Source organism: Pleurodeles waltl, chromosome 2_1 (assembly GCF_031143425.1).
Source record: "Pleurodeles waltl isolate 20211129_DDA chromosome 2_1, aPleWal1.hap1.20221129, whole genome shotgun sequence".
Taxonomy (NCBI): domain Eukaryota; kingdom Metazoa; phylum Chordata; class Amphibia; order Caudata; family Salamandridae; genus Pleurodeles; species Pleurodeles waltl.
Window position 1 is genome coordinate 303,767,891 of NC_090438.1, and position 14,568 is coordinate 303,782,458.

At 43.5% G+C, this 14,568-nt stretch overlaps 1 protein-coding gene across 2 annotated transcripts in view; it reads right to left on the reverse strand.

Moving 5' to 3' along the window:
* DOCK11 (dedicator of cytokinesis 11) overlaps positions 1-14,568 on the reverse strand; it is a 1,108,606-nt gene that overhangs the window by 429,802 nt on the left and 664,236 nt on the right. For both annotated transcript variants that reach the window (XM_069212535.1, XM_069212533.1), the window contains one exon: positions 8,309-8,420. In XM_069212535.1, coding sequence (XP_069068636.1) covers positions 8,309-8,420 — 112 coding nt within the window. The remainder of the gene's footprint in view (positions 1-8,308; positions 8,421-14,568) is intronic.

Genomic DNA, 14,568 nt, shown 5'->3' on the forward strand with positions numbered 1-14,568 from the left:
TCACTGAGATAGGTCTCACTTGTGTCATTCAAAGGAACAACACTGACGTCAAGTTCAATATGCCAGCGAGAGATGTCCCCAGAATACATACAACAATGAATCAGTCAGCCCTATCATAGTCACCACTAATGTCTGACACCCATTACATTGACATCATCTGAGTGTGTCCGTTGTACACAACGGTAATTTGCATGTTGGAAAGACACAGAACTTGCAAGGAAAAATAGAAGGACCCCAACCTGTTGTCCGATAAAAAGCAACATCACTATCCACATCTAAGAAAAGCCAACCCTGCTCAATCATTCGACATGTGCCGTGAACTCTTCTAAAAGCTGCTACATCAAGGGAATAGATGAACACTGAGGGGTTCTACAATCTGGGCCTAAATGTCATGTCCCTCATTGCTATTGCAGTCCTAGATGACAAATGAAATACTACAATGCTTGAAGGTATCTGTCAGACAATAAACAATGCTGACACATTCCTGTCTGTGGTACACATGAAATGGATCAGCATTGTAAATATGCTATTCCACTAACAGTATGTTTGTAACATATGTTAGGGAATACATACATCATCCCATCAACATGGGTAGAACATGCATGAAATTGCAGAATAAGGATGTTTCCCAAAGGGAAGAGGACACATGCTGACATGTAGGCCCAAGGAATGTTGGCTACAGTCATGGGACATAATTCTGATCAATGGACTTTCCCCACTTGCCAAGGGAAAGTTGTTTGCTACATCTACAAATCATTAACCAAGTGAGCCATTTCACATCTATGCTGGGCACAGACACATCACAGACTGCAGTGAGGCACCAGCACACATCATACACTCAAGAAGACTTGCTTCTGGGTGGCAGATGTCTGCATACACATATGCCCATACACATTGCAGAGGAAAGTGATCCATAACCCACTTTCCTTCTGTCTGTGACTTTCAGGGGAAGTGATCTGTGGGTCAGAAATTACATCCACTACATCAACAAAAAGTACATGAAAGATCACTGTACACAGCCATTTGTGGTCCCTGCAAAGAAAGTTGTTTGAGGATTCCCCCCTGGTTTGTACTGGAATCCAGGTTCAGAAGGCAAGGTATAGCAGTTTGATACACATGACATGTCAACACAAACAATCTTTCATTTACTGTGGGGCACATGACTCAGCCCTAATTGTCAGGGGGAGCAGTCAGTACCCCACTCAATCTCCTGACAAAGTGACAGGCAGGAATTTGCTGTCTACACAGCCCCTTGTTGCTGCTGCACTGCCCTTATCCAACTCCGGGTAGGCCACTGCCAGAATGCGGGCCATTAGGGAGGGTCATTGTCCGAAGGGCACCCCACCTATATTGGGAGGGTAGCCTCAGATGGGCGTCTGTGATCTTCTGGGCCAGCATCTCAGGTCCTCCCACCTCTTTCTGCAATGGGCTCTATGCTGGCCGTGGACCCCAGGGTCAGCACCTTCTTGGCAATGGCTCTCCAAATCCATTTCTTCTGATGGGCATTGACTTGCATGGTTGCAAAAGAAATGACAAGAAATGATGTCCACAAGTCCCATCCAAAATGTCTGAGTCACAGACATGTCAGTACTAAAAGCTATGAACATTCTTTTTTGGCTAAACTGGCCAAGTGTGCCACATACCAGCCACTGCATAAAGGCACAAGATTACAAACACTTCCAATCTGCAGACTTATCCACTACCTTGCTCAGGCCCTCCATTGACTAGTTAGGTCAACTGACATCTTGTGGTACATGCTCTAGCAATCTGACTGAGAGCTAAGGAACCATGGGACACATCACACCTCTGTGGCTTCTGAATGGTACACTCCTTAGGCATGAATGCATGAATACACTTGCACTCTGTAAGAATGGTTCCCTATATACAGTTCTTTTAGGCTACTGCAGAAGTCCAAAATCAAACATTACACTTGGGTAACGATGAAGGGACTGGCATGGGGGGGCGTCTGTATCATGTACATGTGCCACCAAAGATTCTTCTTGACATTTGTGTCCTCCCTTCAGAGATGGCATCCAACAAACAAAGGCATGCATTGTCCATTATCAGCTATGTGACCAAATCAATGAGTCACATGTCATGGGTTGCCAGGATTCGTCAGTGTCTGCACTGTGGGACATTCATTTATGCAATAAACCTGCCCAGGACAAATATGACCTGCGTGATGCTGTCAACACAGCTTTGGGATTAAGGGACCTGTCAGAGGTCAGAGACACACATTGACAGTGATACCAAGTGTACATAATACACAAATCGTTGTCTCCAAACTAAAATCATTTACATATTAATCAGGGAAAGAACCTCAATAAGCTGCATTTTTTAACAGAGCCTAGATTGGTTCACAAGGCAGGACATACTTGGATACAGGGGGTGGGCACAGTGTCACAATTGCATAGTCAAAAATACTCAACACCAGCCTAGACCCATACTGGGATACATTTGACAGGCCTGGTCTCTGCAGGCTGAGCAGACAGAACCTACATGGTCATCCATTCCCTTCACTTCCATGCATGACAGTGCATCATGTATCCAACATCATATTGGCAAGTGGTGTGTATGTGGTAACCTGAAGGACAGAGTGAGTCAGGATATGCCTTCTGAATAACAGTTTAGTAAGGCCAGATGTGGTTTGAAATCTCACAGGGACAATACGCATATCTCACTAGACACACACCTGACAAATCCAACATACATACACAGCTCATGCTGCCATGCAAATTCATGGGGTCTCACATTGACAAAATCCATATGTCAAGTGATGTATGGGGATGGCTGTGATGTCACCTCACCTAGGTTTGAACATCCAACATAAGGTACAACAGAGTACACTAAAAAAACAGACACAGAAGTCTATGGACCCAACATTAGGCACTGAACACAGTTACATGAACACTGACTATCACACTGATGCCACACCGACTCCACTTCCATGGCCTTGACTTTTCATTCGGGCACACACGCACATAATCTAGCCTGTGAGGAGGGAAAATATGGTGAAGCACAGTGAAAAAACTGGACATGAGGTACTTACCTGCTCCTCTAGTGCACCTCTTCCACTAGTTTCTGCAGCTCCTCTGGGGAGAAGGCAGGGGCCCTATCACCTGTTGGACGTGGCATGATTGCTCCCAGAGGCGGTCCATGGCAGCTCAGGTTGTGGAGGTCTAGCTGGCAGCAGTGTCAGGAGTCAAGTGAGGGATTTTTCAGAACATGGCAGTCAAGTTTATTATGGACGCGGCTGTCACCGCCGTTGGACACAGCCATTGGCCTGTGACTTCCACTGGCAACAACGCGGTAGCAACCGCCTACCACCATGACGACTTCCGCCGGAGGATGAGGGTGGTTCCTAATGTCCAGTAAAGAAGGTCAGGCACCCGTCATTTTAAAGGCGTGAAATGCATTATATGGCTCAGAAAAATGTATCACAACTCTGAAAACTTTGTTAATAACAATAATAAGTGCTTGTCCTGTCGTGTAATGTGGGTCCTTATGTTGGACACCATTTCTGCACATTGCCTGGCATATGTGGCAACGTGCTTTGTGGCACAGCCCTCCCCCCCCCAGTAATTTAAGTCTTGGGACATCAAGTCACAGGTCGAGAGGCAAGTGTTAGACAAAAACTCTTGCTGTCCAGATAGGTGATGTGTACACATTTTGGCAAAGCAATGGGAAAACATGTTGATTCTGTGTCATTGACAGTGGTTATGTGTACTGTGTTTCATGTCCTCAATTTATGATATGCCTTGTCACAGTTTGTCATTGACATGCCTAATTTATGTTGCAAGGGATACACTGAATGACTGCTAAACCCGTTACTTGTCCTACATAGGTACCAAAGGAGGGAAAGGATCAGACATCCTCCTGTCTACCGTCCACTGCCAGACCTTCAGGTCATGGAAGAAAGACAAATTATCCAGAGCTACCATCTGAATCGGCAAACAATTGTGGATCTCTGTCATCAGTTGGAGCCGGATCTGATTCCTGCCATTTGTAATCCAAATAGCATACCACCCATTACACAAGTCATGGCAGTGTTGCACTTCCTGGCCACAATCCTTCCAAAATACAAAATACAGAGGCCCTACCTGCTGGGAAATCCCAGCCTATGTTTAGTCTTTTATTGAAGGATTTATTTCCAGGAATGTTAAAACACCTGGACAGCTACATCCAGTTTCCTCAACATGATGATTTCGCCCATGTGAAGGCTGAGTTCTGTGGTTTGGCACAAATCCCACATATTGTGGGAGCCATTGATTATACACAAGTTGCCTTGGTTCTACCGCATGGCAATGAAAAGTCTATCATGACAGGAAGAACTTCCAATCCATCAATGTCCAAGTTGTTTGTCTGGCGGACCTCTATATATCACAGGTCTGTGCCCGTTATCCGGGTTCAGTCCATGATGCCTTTATCATGTGAAACAGCTCCATTCCATAGTGGATGTCACAACTGTACCAAGAGAGGGCCTGGCTAGTTGGTAATTCACATATGTCCTGTTTGTTTGTATGCAATGTCTGCATCACAAATGCAGACTACAGGGACACATAGTTGCACATATGTCCCATTCTATTACAGGGGACTCTGCATACCCAAACTGTCCATGGTTGTTGACACCGGTGAGGAATCCGACTATGCCAGGGGAAGTCAGCTTCAACGATGCCCGTGGAAGAACATGACTTGTCGTGGAGTGGGATTTTGGGCTCCTGAAAGCCAGATTTAGGTGCCTGGACAAGACAGGTGGAGCCATCCTCTACTCACCCAAAAAAGTATGTAAAATCATTGTGGCCTGCTGCATGCTCCACGACATTGCCCTGGGCAGAGATATCCCATAAATTCCACATGAGGGGGAGCTAGGAGTACCACCGGGTGAGAATCCAGAAATGCCAAGTGAGGATGACAGTGATGAAGAGGAAGGTGAAGACTTGCGGGCAGATCTCATCAATCACTAATTCACTTGAATGTAAGTATGTAATGTTATGTGATTACTGTGACTGTATGGGGAACTGTAGAAGTCAGGATGTGTTGAGTAGGGTATTTGTTTGATAGGAAGCTACCAGTACACAGTCAAGGTTTGCTTGCTAAGTCAGAAATGTTGCTACCTTCATGATCTGCTTTGTTTGTGTTAGTCGCATTGCAATGTGAATGGGTTCAGAGATTTTGAGTTGTGACTCCGGTACCTGGACTGGGGGGCACAAGATGGTTGGTACTGTTCTTGAGACACAGGTTTGTGCGTGAATGGTTGCCTGGGATGTAGACGCAACAGGACTGGGAAGAGTCGATGTGGCAGGGTGAGGCTGACAGTTGTCATCTGACCAGGTTCCGCAAATGGGCCAGAGCTGTCCTCAACGTCCAAACATCCAGGAGTGCTCTCCTCACTGAGGGCTTCATCCAAGGGGGGAATGTACACACCTGAGAGGATGCCATCTGTATACTGTGTGGGTAGGACAGGTACAGACAGGAATGCTGAGGCCAGGAAGCACTGTTAATTTCACTCCACTGCAATCAGCCAACACAGTGTCCTCTTCTCCAATGACTCTTTCCCCTCTACTCAGCCTTTGAACTGTTCTCACCTGAGAGGATGACATATGTATACTGTATGTAGTACTTGGAATAACTTGATTTTAAATCCCAGGAGGGCCAGTCCATAGAACTCCAATAACCAAGCCAGTGTCCACAAATGAGGTTCACCCACCTGGGAGGGATCAATATACAGACAATGTACACTCTGTGAGGTGGCTAAACACCTAGATCCATCTTGAGCAGCTATGCCAAGATAAAAATATTGTGGGCAGGAAGGGCAGCTCAACCTGTGACCCAAACAAATTGGAGACAGATCAAAGGTCCCAAGATGCACCATATGAATGGTATTGGCAGAAGACACATTCACAATGAACTGACAATATATGATGAAAACTACAACATATACATCAAGGTTCTGGATCTTCCTGCATAACAGTCAAATAGGTCTTATAATGACCTGTAGCACATCCTGCCCAGCCACTCTTTAGCCTGTGTCTATGACCATCCTTCTAAGTACTAATGACATAATTGTAATTTGAAGTTGTATCCTACTGCTGCATCTGATCATGGCATTTCCTAATTAGAGGTGTGCAAATTGTTTTGTAAAACAAATATGAAACTTGCAAACTGGTAAGCTCATGGGGGTGTTTAAAAAATAAGGTGTAAGCTTCAGCAGTCATTTGCAGCAATGGGAAAACATTGAAAGCCAACGGAGAAAACAGCTTATTGCATTTTTGCCAGAATCACCTCACATTAAATAATAAAGAAAAATACAAGCAGATGTCTTGAGTTTCCTTCAGGTTTCTTTCCTTGGAGCACAGATGTGCTCTCTCACCATATATTGATTTAAAAAGAGTCTGCAATTCGTCCTTGGTTTTACTTTTAGATGATGATGACCTTATAAAGCTTTTATGTTTTGTGATTACCGCTACCCTGAACTTACATGTTCAAGTTTTAAAAGAATTAAAGAAATCCCATTCAGAATTGACTTTCAGCATGTTCAAAAGTTGTTGTAAAATGCACCACTTTGTCCTCTGGGACAGCCCCATTGAACCATCTACTGCAGTCATACTCACATGCTTCGCTCGCTCGTCCAACACATTTGTCAACAACCTCAGTGCCCCACCACTTTTTAAAGTCGCCATTGTTAACGCTGATTTTACAAATGAATATTCATGTATTCCGAGTGTTGAATTTGTGTAGAAAATGTATTAACTTAGACTAAAATAATGCACACATTTGAATGTGCACACACCAGGGTAGCCACCGATGTTCACGAAGTATACTTATTAATGGCTTATTAATATGAAATGATAAGCTTATGTTTGAATAATGTAGTAATATGTCATATTGAGGGTTATGCATTATGTATTAGCTTTATAAATTGTAAGCCTTAACTTAGCAAAGGTTTTGGCCTAGTTGCCCGGCTTCATGTCAAGGTGTATTTTCTTAGACGTTTAATAAAATGGCTCTTTAGAGAATTCAATTTTGACTTTCCACTGTGCTGACCAAACACTTGTAGCTAAAAGTCTTTCTCATGAGAACTGCTACCTAGGAGATGATGTACTTGCTAATGCAACATTGTTAATGTAATGTGTGAGACTGACTTTCCCAGGAGAAGACAATGGAGACTCTGACTGGAGTATATGCTGCAACAATATTGTTACCTGATGAGCCGGATGATGAGAACAGTACGAAAGGAGCCAATCAACAACATATGAACCATATACTAGTAGAAATGTAGATCTGAAGTTGTTATTTTATTGGACAAAGTGTGAACATGCAATCCCTTGACCAATAGGGACTTAAGAAATCTAACTTAGCCAGACCGCATTGAGGGAAGACAGACCATTTTACCCATTTCCGTCTTGAGAAGAGACGTGCTTAACTTTATTACTTAAAAGACTTTGCCTTTTCAGAACTTTGATGCTGGATCTTGATGCCTTGCTGACCAGACTGATGTCCTGATGATGAAGACTATCTTAGCTTGCTGATCGTTACTGAGAAGAGGTGTACTATCACTGATGTTGTTTGCTATTTCTATTTGCTTTTGTTTCTAGGTACCAACCACTATTTTGATAGAGCCATAGTTAGATGTTTTCCAAATTTGTGTTGACTAAATTGTTTTGCATGAAGCCCAAACATGCTATGCTAATCTGCTGTTAGTTAGGTATCTCACTGATGAAGTTTCACTATATGAAATAACAGCTGATGTATGTTATTTTGTTTGTTTACAATTATTCTTGCTATTAATTTGCACTGCAATTTTAGAATGTATCATAGCTTAAGCCTTGATTAGATTGGATTCTTTTGTCGTTTCAATCAGCCAGTGTTGTTTCTGTATGTTTATCAATGGAGTTTGAGATTAGCCTACATTACACTAGCATTGTTAATATAGGGAACTAATTATTCTAACTTTTACATAACGCTGTGGTTATTCATGACTGCAAGGTCATGGTGTGTGACAATTACTGACTCCTATTGATTACTAATGTTATTGATTGTTATTGATTATTGATCTGCATGTACGGTATATATGGTGGGAAAACCTCAAAGCGAGTCAAAAGGTTCATCGACCTATTTGCATCTCCCTTGTAAGTTTACTTATTAAGGTCTGATGCACTAGCACCAGCCGCCACTGCATATTAGGTTAATTCAGTCACGTTTTGGACACAGTCTCTGTCATGTGTGAAGGTTTACTAAAACAACATGAACATTTAATCAGTTCATTGATAATTGTTTTGTCTACAGCTTTTCACGTGCAATCACTTGCCTTCAGATATCATTTTTGTTATAAAAAGGTAGCAGGTGAGAAGACTTTTAATTTCATATGGGTCGAGTCGGTTGTAGTGGGAGACGCTGCTCCGTGTTGAGCTTCTTCGCATCTGCAAGAAAACAAAACAAACCAAACCAATCAGTCCTTAATCAGTTACCTTGTTTGCATTCCCAGTCTCCACAAACTTTGAAATCAGATGGAGTATTGAGGAGTCACTTCACACAATAAAACACATTTTTTAAAGTAGTTCTCATGACTGCACTAACAAAGCATGCCTAAAAATACACGCACATATTGAATTTAAGTTTTCTCTTTCAGTTATTTCACATCATATTAAATGCACGTTTAACTTCATCAGTTCACTCACCAGTTACCAGCATCTGATAGTCTTATCAGCAGGGGCAAAGCACCAGCTATTCCTAAATTCATCACTAAACCGAGACGGCAAATCACTAGCCAGAGATGCAGAAATTGCCAAGCCTTGCTCAGATGCCTTGCGTATGCTGGGAATCATGCTTGCTTTTTTAGGTCATGGTTTTCACAGCCTAGCTCTAAAACAAACCTATTGTTTGCAATAAGAACCTAGAGCGAACTTTAGGTCCACCTTTGCTCATGATTCAATGATTCAATGCTTTTCTGGCCTTTGACTCTGTATAGTGCTCCGCTACTTTTTGGCTAGGGTCATGCTATAAACATGCTACTCACATACTCACACTTGTGCTTTAAAACTCAGGAAAAAAAAATGCTTTGCATATGTTCATGGCCATACAGCAGCCAACCTGTATTTAAATCTCAGGAAAATATGTGGTACTGGATATGAAGGGACTAAACAGCTTAATTAAAATAAAAGTGCAGAACAGACAACGTTTCAATGCACATGCACATGTGAATGTAATATATTATTTGCGGAAGTGTTATATAGTAGTATATCCCTGTCAGGGTGCCCTTTGACAGCCCATGGCTTCAAGCTAGAATTGGTATGCTATATGACCATGTTCTAAAAATCCCTTCTTCAGTAAGGTGTGCGTACTCACTTTGCTAGTTCACTGCAATATGGCTTTGGGTGCAGAACACGCAGGCAGTGGGCTGCTTCAGTGGTCGCCCCAGAGACACAGAAGTGGGAAATGCTCAAAGAAAAAGTGGGCAGTGCCAGTGAGCAAGTGGGAGGTGGTTTCCTCAGAACAATACTGGGCACCTGCACTTATGTTTTTACACATTAATCAACGCCTTTCACTAACCTTCTTACACACTGATAAACAATCAGCAAATACGCAGAGAAGGAACACAGCCCAAAATATGGTCTCAAAAAGACGACCTTCTACACTAGCCAGGTCATGATTAGGTTTACTGACAAAGAGAGAAGCATGTCCTGAAGATGGCCCTTCCTTTACCCTTATTAGTTCTCACACTCGCAAAAATAGTAAAATCATGCACTGTACATCACTGTATACTAAGTATATTTTTGCATGTCTAATGATTTAAAAACACCCTATTGGAATACAGTCCAAAATTTACGAAAATCGTATATTTCCTTGTATTTTTCTAATATTTCATGGGTGTTCTATAAGATATTCTGCACTATAAAAACCTCGCACAAACATGACAGAAATGTGCAAACACACACTTTTTAAAATTTCAAATAACAAATTTCTATGGGTTAATGAAAATATTTTCCCAAAAGCCCTTTCTCTATATACCCTTCATGATTCTGGTGGATTATCCCAAAGAGTAATCATTACATGCAAAAGAAAATGAATCTATGATTAGGGGTCTGATATATACCCTTCAAGAGGGGAGTGTACTCTTTCATTTGCCACCATGGAAAAGTACCACTATCCTGCTTTCTACAGGTGTCATTTTTTAGGATACAAGAGGACATCAAAACCTTTGTGAATAACAAATTCAGTTGTGGCTCGCAGCTCTTAAAAGGTGCGAGGCAGGTGCGACGTGACAGGGAGGGGAAGGGGGGACAGGGGAAGGTGGGAGCGGGGGATACATTTTTTTTTTTTTTTAAATTAATAAAAACTTAGTTTAACTCACCGGGCGCCACTCTTCTCTCGCAGGCTGCAGCCAGGCACAGGCTCCCAGCCTGCCCTGCGCCAATCCAGAAGCTGCTCAGAGCAGCATCAGGTTTGGCTAGGAGCACCCAGCCAGGCTGTTGCCGGGCTGGAGACAGCCTACTGCGCATGTGTGTTTGGCCAGCCCAAGACGGCCGGCCAAACACACCAAACACATGCCCTCTGATGGAGAGTGCTACGTACTCTCCCTCAGTGCATGTCACCCCTGTGGCCCCACCCCTTTCAGAACGAAAGGATAATAAACATTTGCTTCTGCTGATGGTGGTAGGGGGTGGGATGACGCTCCTCCGCACATATGGGGGAGCTGCACCTGAACAAATTCCTAAACTTACCGTGTTCCTCACCAACATTCTACTAAGCAACTGCAAAAGAACAACCCTTTCATATCCCTTGTTCAAGATTTATTCTAACAATCTCCCAAAAAGTAATCATTGCATGCAAAAGAAAATGAATCTGTGATTAGGGGTCTGATTTAGAGTTTGGCAGATGAATACTATGTCACAAATGTGACAAATATCTCATCCACTTTATCATAAGTGCCACAGGATGTAATGTACCTGTGTGCAACAGAGTGACCAGTCTGCCATTGCTTTAAATCAGGTTCTAAATTCAAACATGGTGAAGTAAAACGTTGTGAATGTGTGTCTCACTATTTATATTTTATTTATTTTATTGGGGTTATTTTTATAACAAAGGTTGGGGAACGTTTTACGTAATAACGTGAACACAAACCAGACGAGCATGGTTGCAAAGTGCATGAAAAAATGTTTGCGTAGTCCTGGGGATACAGAAATGTTTATAGTATGCTACTACATTAAACTGCGCTTAGAATATTCATTTTGTTTACACATTCAAAAGTGGTTGGGAAGGCAGACTCATCACAGAACATTTTTTGTCTGGAGACAGATACTTCAGCATCCACGTGTAACCTAGCTTCCATGTGCATGGTCCAGGGATCTTTGCCAGTTAAGACAAGAGTTTTCTTCAGTTTCCTTTACATATTTGTGACCTCAGGGCATCTTGCGTTTGCCACATATGGCCAAACAGATGTCAAGTAAAGCAAGACATTCTATGGCACTAAGAGGTGGAGCCTTTATCGTATTTCGCACCTGGCACAGGGGCATACACATAAGCTTTTTGCAAATCCTGAAACGCAAAATGGCTTAAAAGGCAGCCACTCTTTATAGAAATTGATAATGGCAGCATGCCAAAAATCCACTCTCAATAAAACAGGTGCACAGACATAGGAATCAAGCCAGAAATATAATAAACCATGAGGATGTTTGTGCTGGCATGACTATCATATTGGAAGTGGTAGGAATCTCAGATGCTGCAAAAATATGTAACAGGATTTTTGCAGGTTTTCCTACAATTTCTGCCTCCATTTGAACTATTAGCTGCTGGTCTTTTGACCCTGACAGTCCACTGAGGCCTGCTAACCTCAGTGCCAGTTTTTTAACCCTATACAAAATTGCATGTCGAATTGGATACACCCGATTGGCAAGGCCTGACTAGCTTATAAGTTCCTAGTATATGGTACCAAGGGCATGTAAAACACAGGTGGTCATTAGGAGTCTGGAGGTCTCTTGATCGCCAGACTCGCGGTGGTATTCGGACAGCCACCAATGTGGTGGTCCGAGCACCACATGAAGACCACGGCAGTTGTACCATGGTAGGACCGCCAGGATTAGTTGTCACGGCAGTCAGGCGGTGGCGGCAGTCCTAATCCAAGCAGCGCTGCCCTGGGGATTACAACTTCATTCTCTGCCAGAGATTTCATGGTGGTAACACTGTCACGAAAAGTCTGGAGGAGAACAGGTGCAGGGGACCCAAGGGGGGCCCCTGAACTGCCCATGCAATTGGCTTGGGCATAGCAAGGCCTCCCCCCAGCACAATTGTAATATTCACTGTCTGCTTTGCAGACAGTGAACATTGCGAGGGTGCTGGTGCACCCTGCATCCTACAGCACTGCCGCTGGCTCGATTACAAGCTGGAGACAATTCTGTAGGGTGTTTTATGCTAGGTTGGTCGGCGGAAACTCAAGTTTCCGCCTGCCGACCTAGTGGAAACTCATAATTGGCCCGGCGGGGAGGTAGCCTCTATGACGGCAACCTACCCGTTGGAAGGTTGGCAAACGGGCAAAACCATCAGCCGAACTAGTAATCAGGTCTAGAGTGTCCATTCAGGGCTGCAGCACTAGTTATGCCACCCTCTGTGTTACAAAGTACAATATAGCTCAAAGCCTGCCACTGCAGATTGTAAGGACAGTGTTTTCACTGCCAGTTCGACTTTGCTATTTAAACCAATAGCAAAGCCACCCTTTCCCTATATAACATTATTGGTAAGTCTACCCTAAGGAAGGCCAAGAGAGTCCTATGGCAGAGACCTATATTGTGTTAAGAGAAATATTTTATGATATGTCTTAGCAGCAACACTTCAAAATTGTTGTGGACTACCAAAGTGGTTCATGTAAGGTATCAAATGAATCATGGAATTAAAGGTAACCAGATGCCCAGGTGAAAATTAATGTCACTGTTAAAGGTAGGCAACTTGTAGAATGTTGCGACTTTGTGCTCTGCTTGTCCAGCAGCCTAGCAAAAGCATACACACAGACAGCTTTGTGACTGCCTGGGAGACTCCCAGGCTCAAGAATAAAGGCAGTGGAGCAGCAGCAAGGTGTCACCTCCTCTGCCAGGATGGCCACTTGGGGGGTTAGCCCAGAGGCGTGCTCCAAAGCGGAAGCTGCCTTTGATGGGCCACCGGCCCAACACCTCTGACCAGGATGCCTTTTGTTCCTATAGACAGCATGAAGACAGGGCCAGAGAGGGGAAACTTGCCCCCAAACTGGCTTTACTGTAGGCAAGTTGCCCTCAGGTAGCTGTACCTCTAGGATGGGCTACCTTGCTCCTAACAATGAGGAAGGGTAGTGCCATCTTAAAAAGGGCAAGAATGTGGCATTCTGGGATAGCTAGATGCCACACATAACAGAAAATTCATCACTAGGTAGGAAGGGATCCAGTAGCCCATTGGCTAGTATCCACGTGGTCCCCTAGGACAAATATGATAAAATATGGCACCCTTGGCATGTTGACCCACATTACTAGCTGGACTTGGAAGGAGGATGAGAAGGAGACCAGTTTGGATCAGTTGGAAGCGCACAAAGAATGGCTGCGACGCCCGAATGACTGCATCTGCTGCACTTTGGGCTAGCGGAGTTGGGATACTGTTCTGCATGCTTGCCTTGGGGAAATGTTGATTTCTGGCCCTAGTCCAAAGCAGAGACTCCAAGGGTCAGTTGGCTGACTTCTCAGAATAGAACTGGGGACATTAAAGCTGAAAGAGCCCAAATCACATTTCTGGTAGCCACCATAGACGTTTTGCTGCTACTAGATGCCAGGCACCCCATAGGACAATTCAGAGATAGCCAAAAGGTGCACCCATGTCTGATGAATCCATGGGTTTTGGTTGTGACCGGATTCATCGACCAAGAGGGACACCACTCTTCACCAAAGATTTGCACCATGACTACTGTGTTGCAAACATGCAAGGCCTGCATCAGCAGCCTTTTGAACCCTGGAAAAAAGGACTTCTTGGGGCCTCGAGATCCATCTGCATAGTTTCCGCCAGTCACCTGTGGACTGAGGACTTGACCGGACTTCACCCCCATCAGCTGCACAGCATCTTGAGCATCCTTGAGCATCTTTGATCCTACATTCTTCAGTATCAGCACCACTCCATTGTCATCTATAGGGGGTCATCCTGTAAAGTTTGGATCTTGCTCTAAAAATGCTCTGGTGGAAAGGTTTCAGGCCCCCTAGATCTCTGTCCTGTCCTACTCGGATCAGAGTTATCAAGCTAACTTACAAACTTTTCAAAAGTTTCAAACTTTCTGTTGGCCAATGCTTGTTTGCAGTTGATATAACATGTAGTTATAATTTCTAAAATCTTTATCTCTGAAACCCTCCATTGGATTTTGATGATTAAGGTCTCTATAAAAAATTATAAAAATATGCTCTGTTTGTATAAATTGGCGTCCTGTTTCGTTTATGTTGTGTGACTTTCGTATTGTGTTGTTTGGTACTGTTGAATGCTATGCACATTGTTCCTTTGCTAAGCCTTACTTCTCGCAGCCACAGCTACCGAGGGTTGAGCTTAAGGTTAAGTAAAGGCATCTGACTG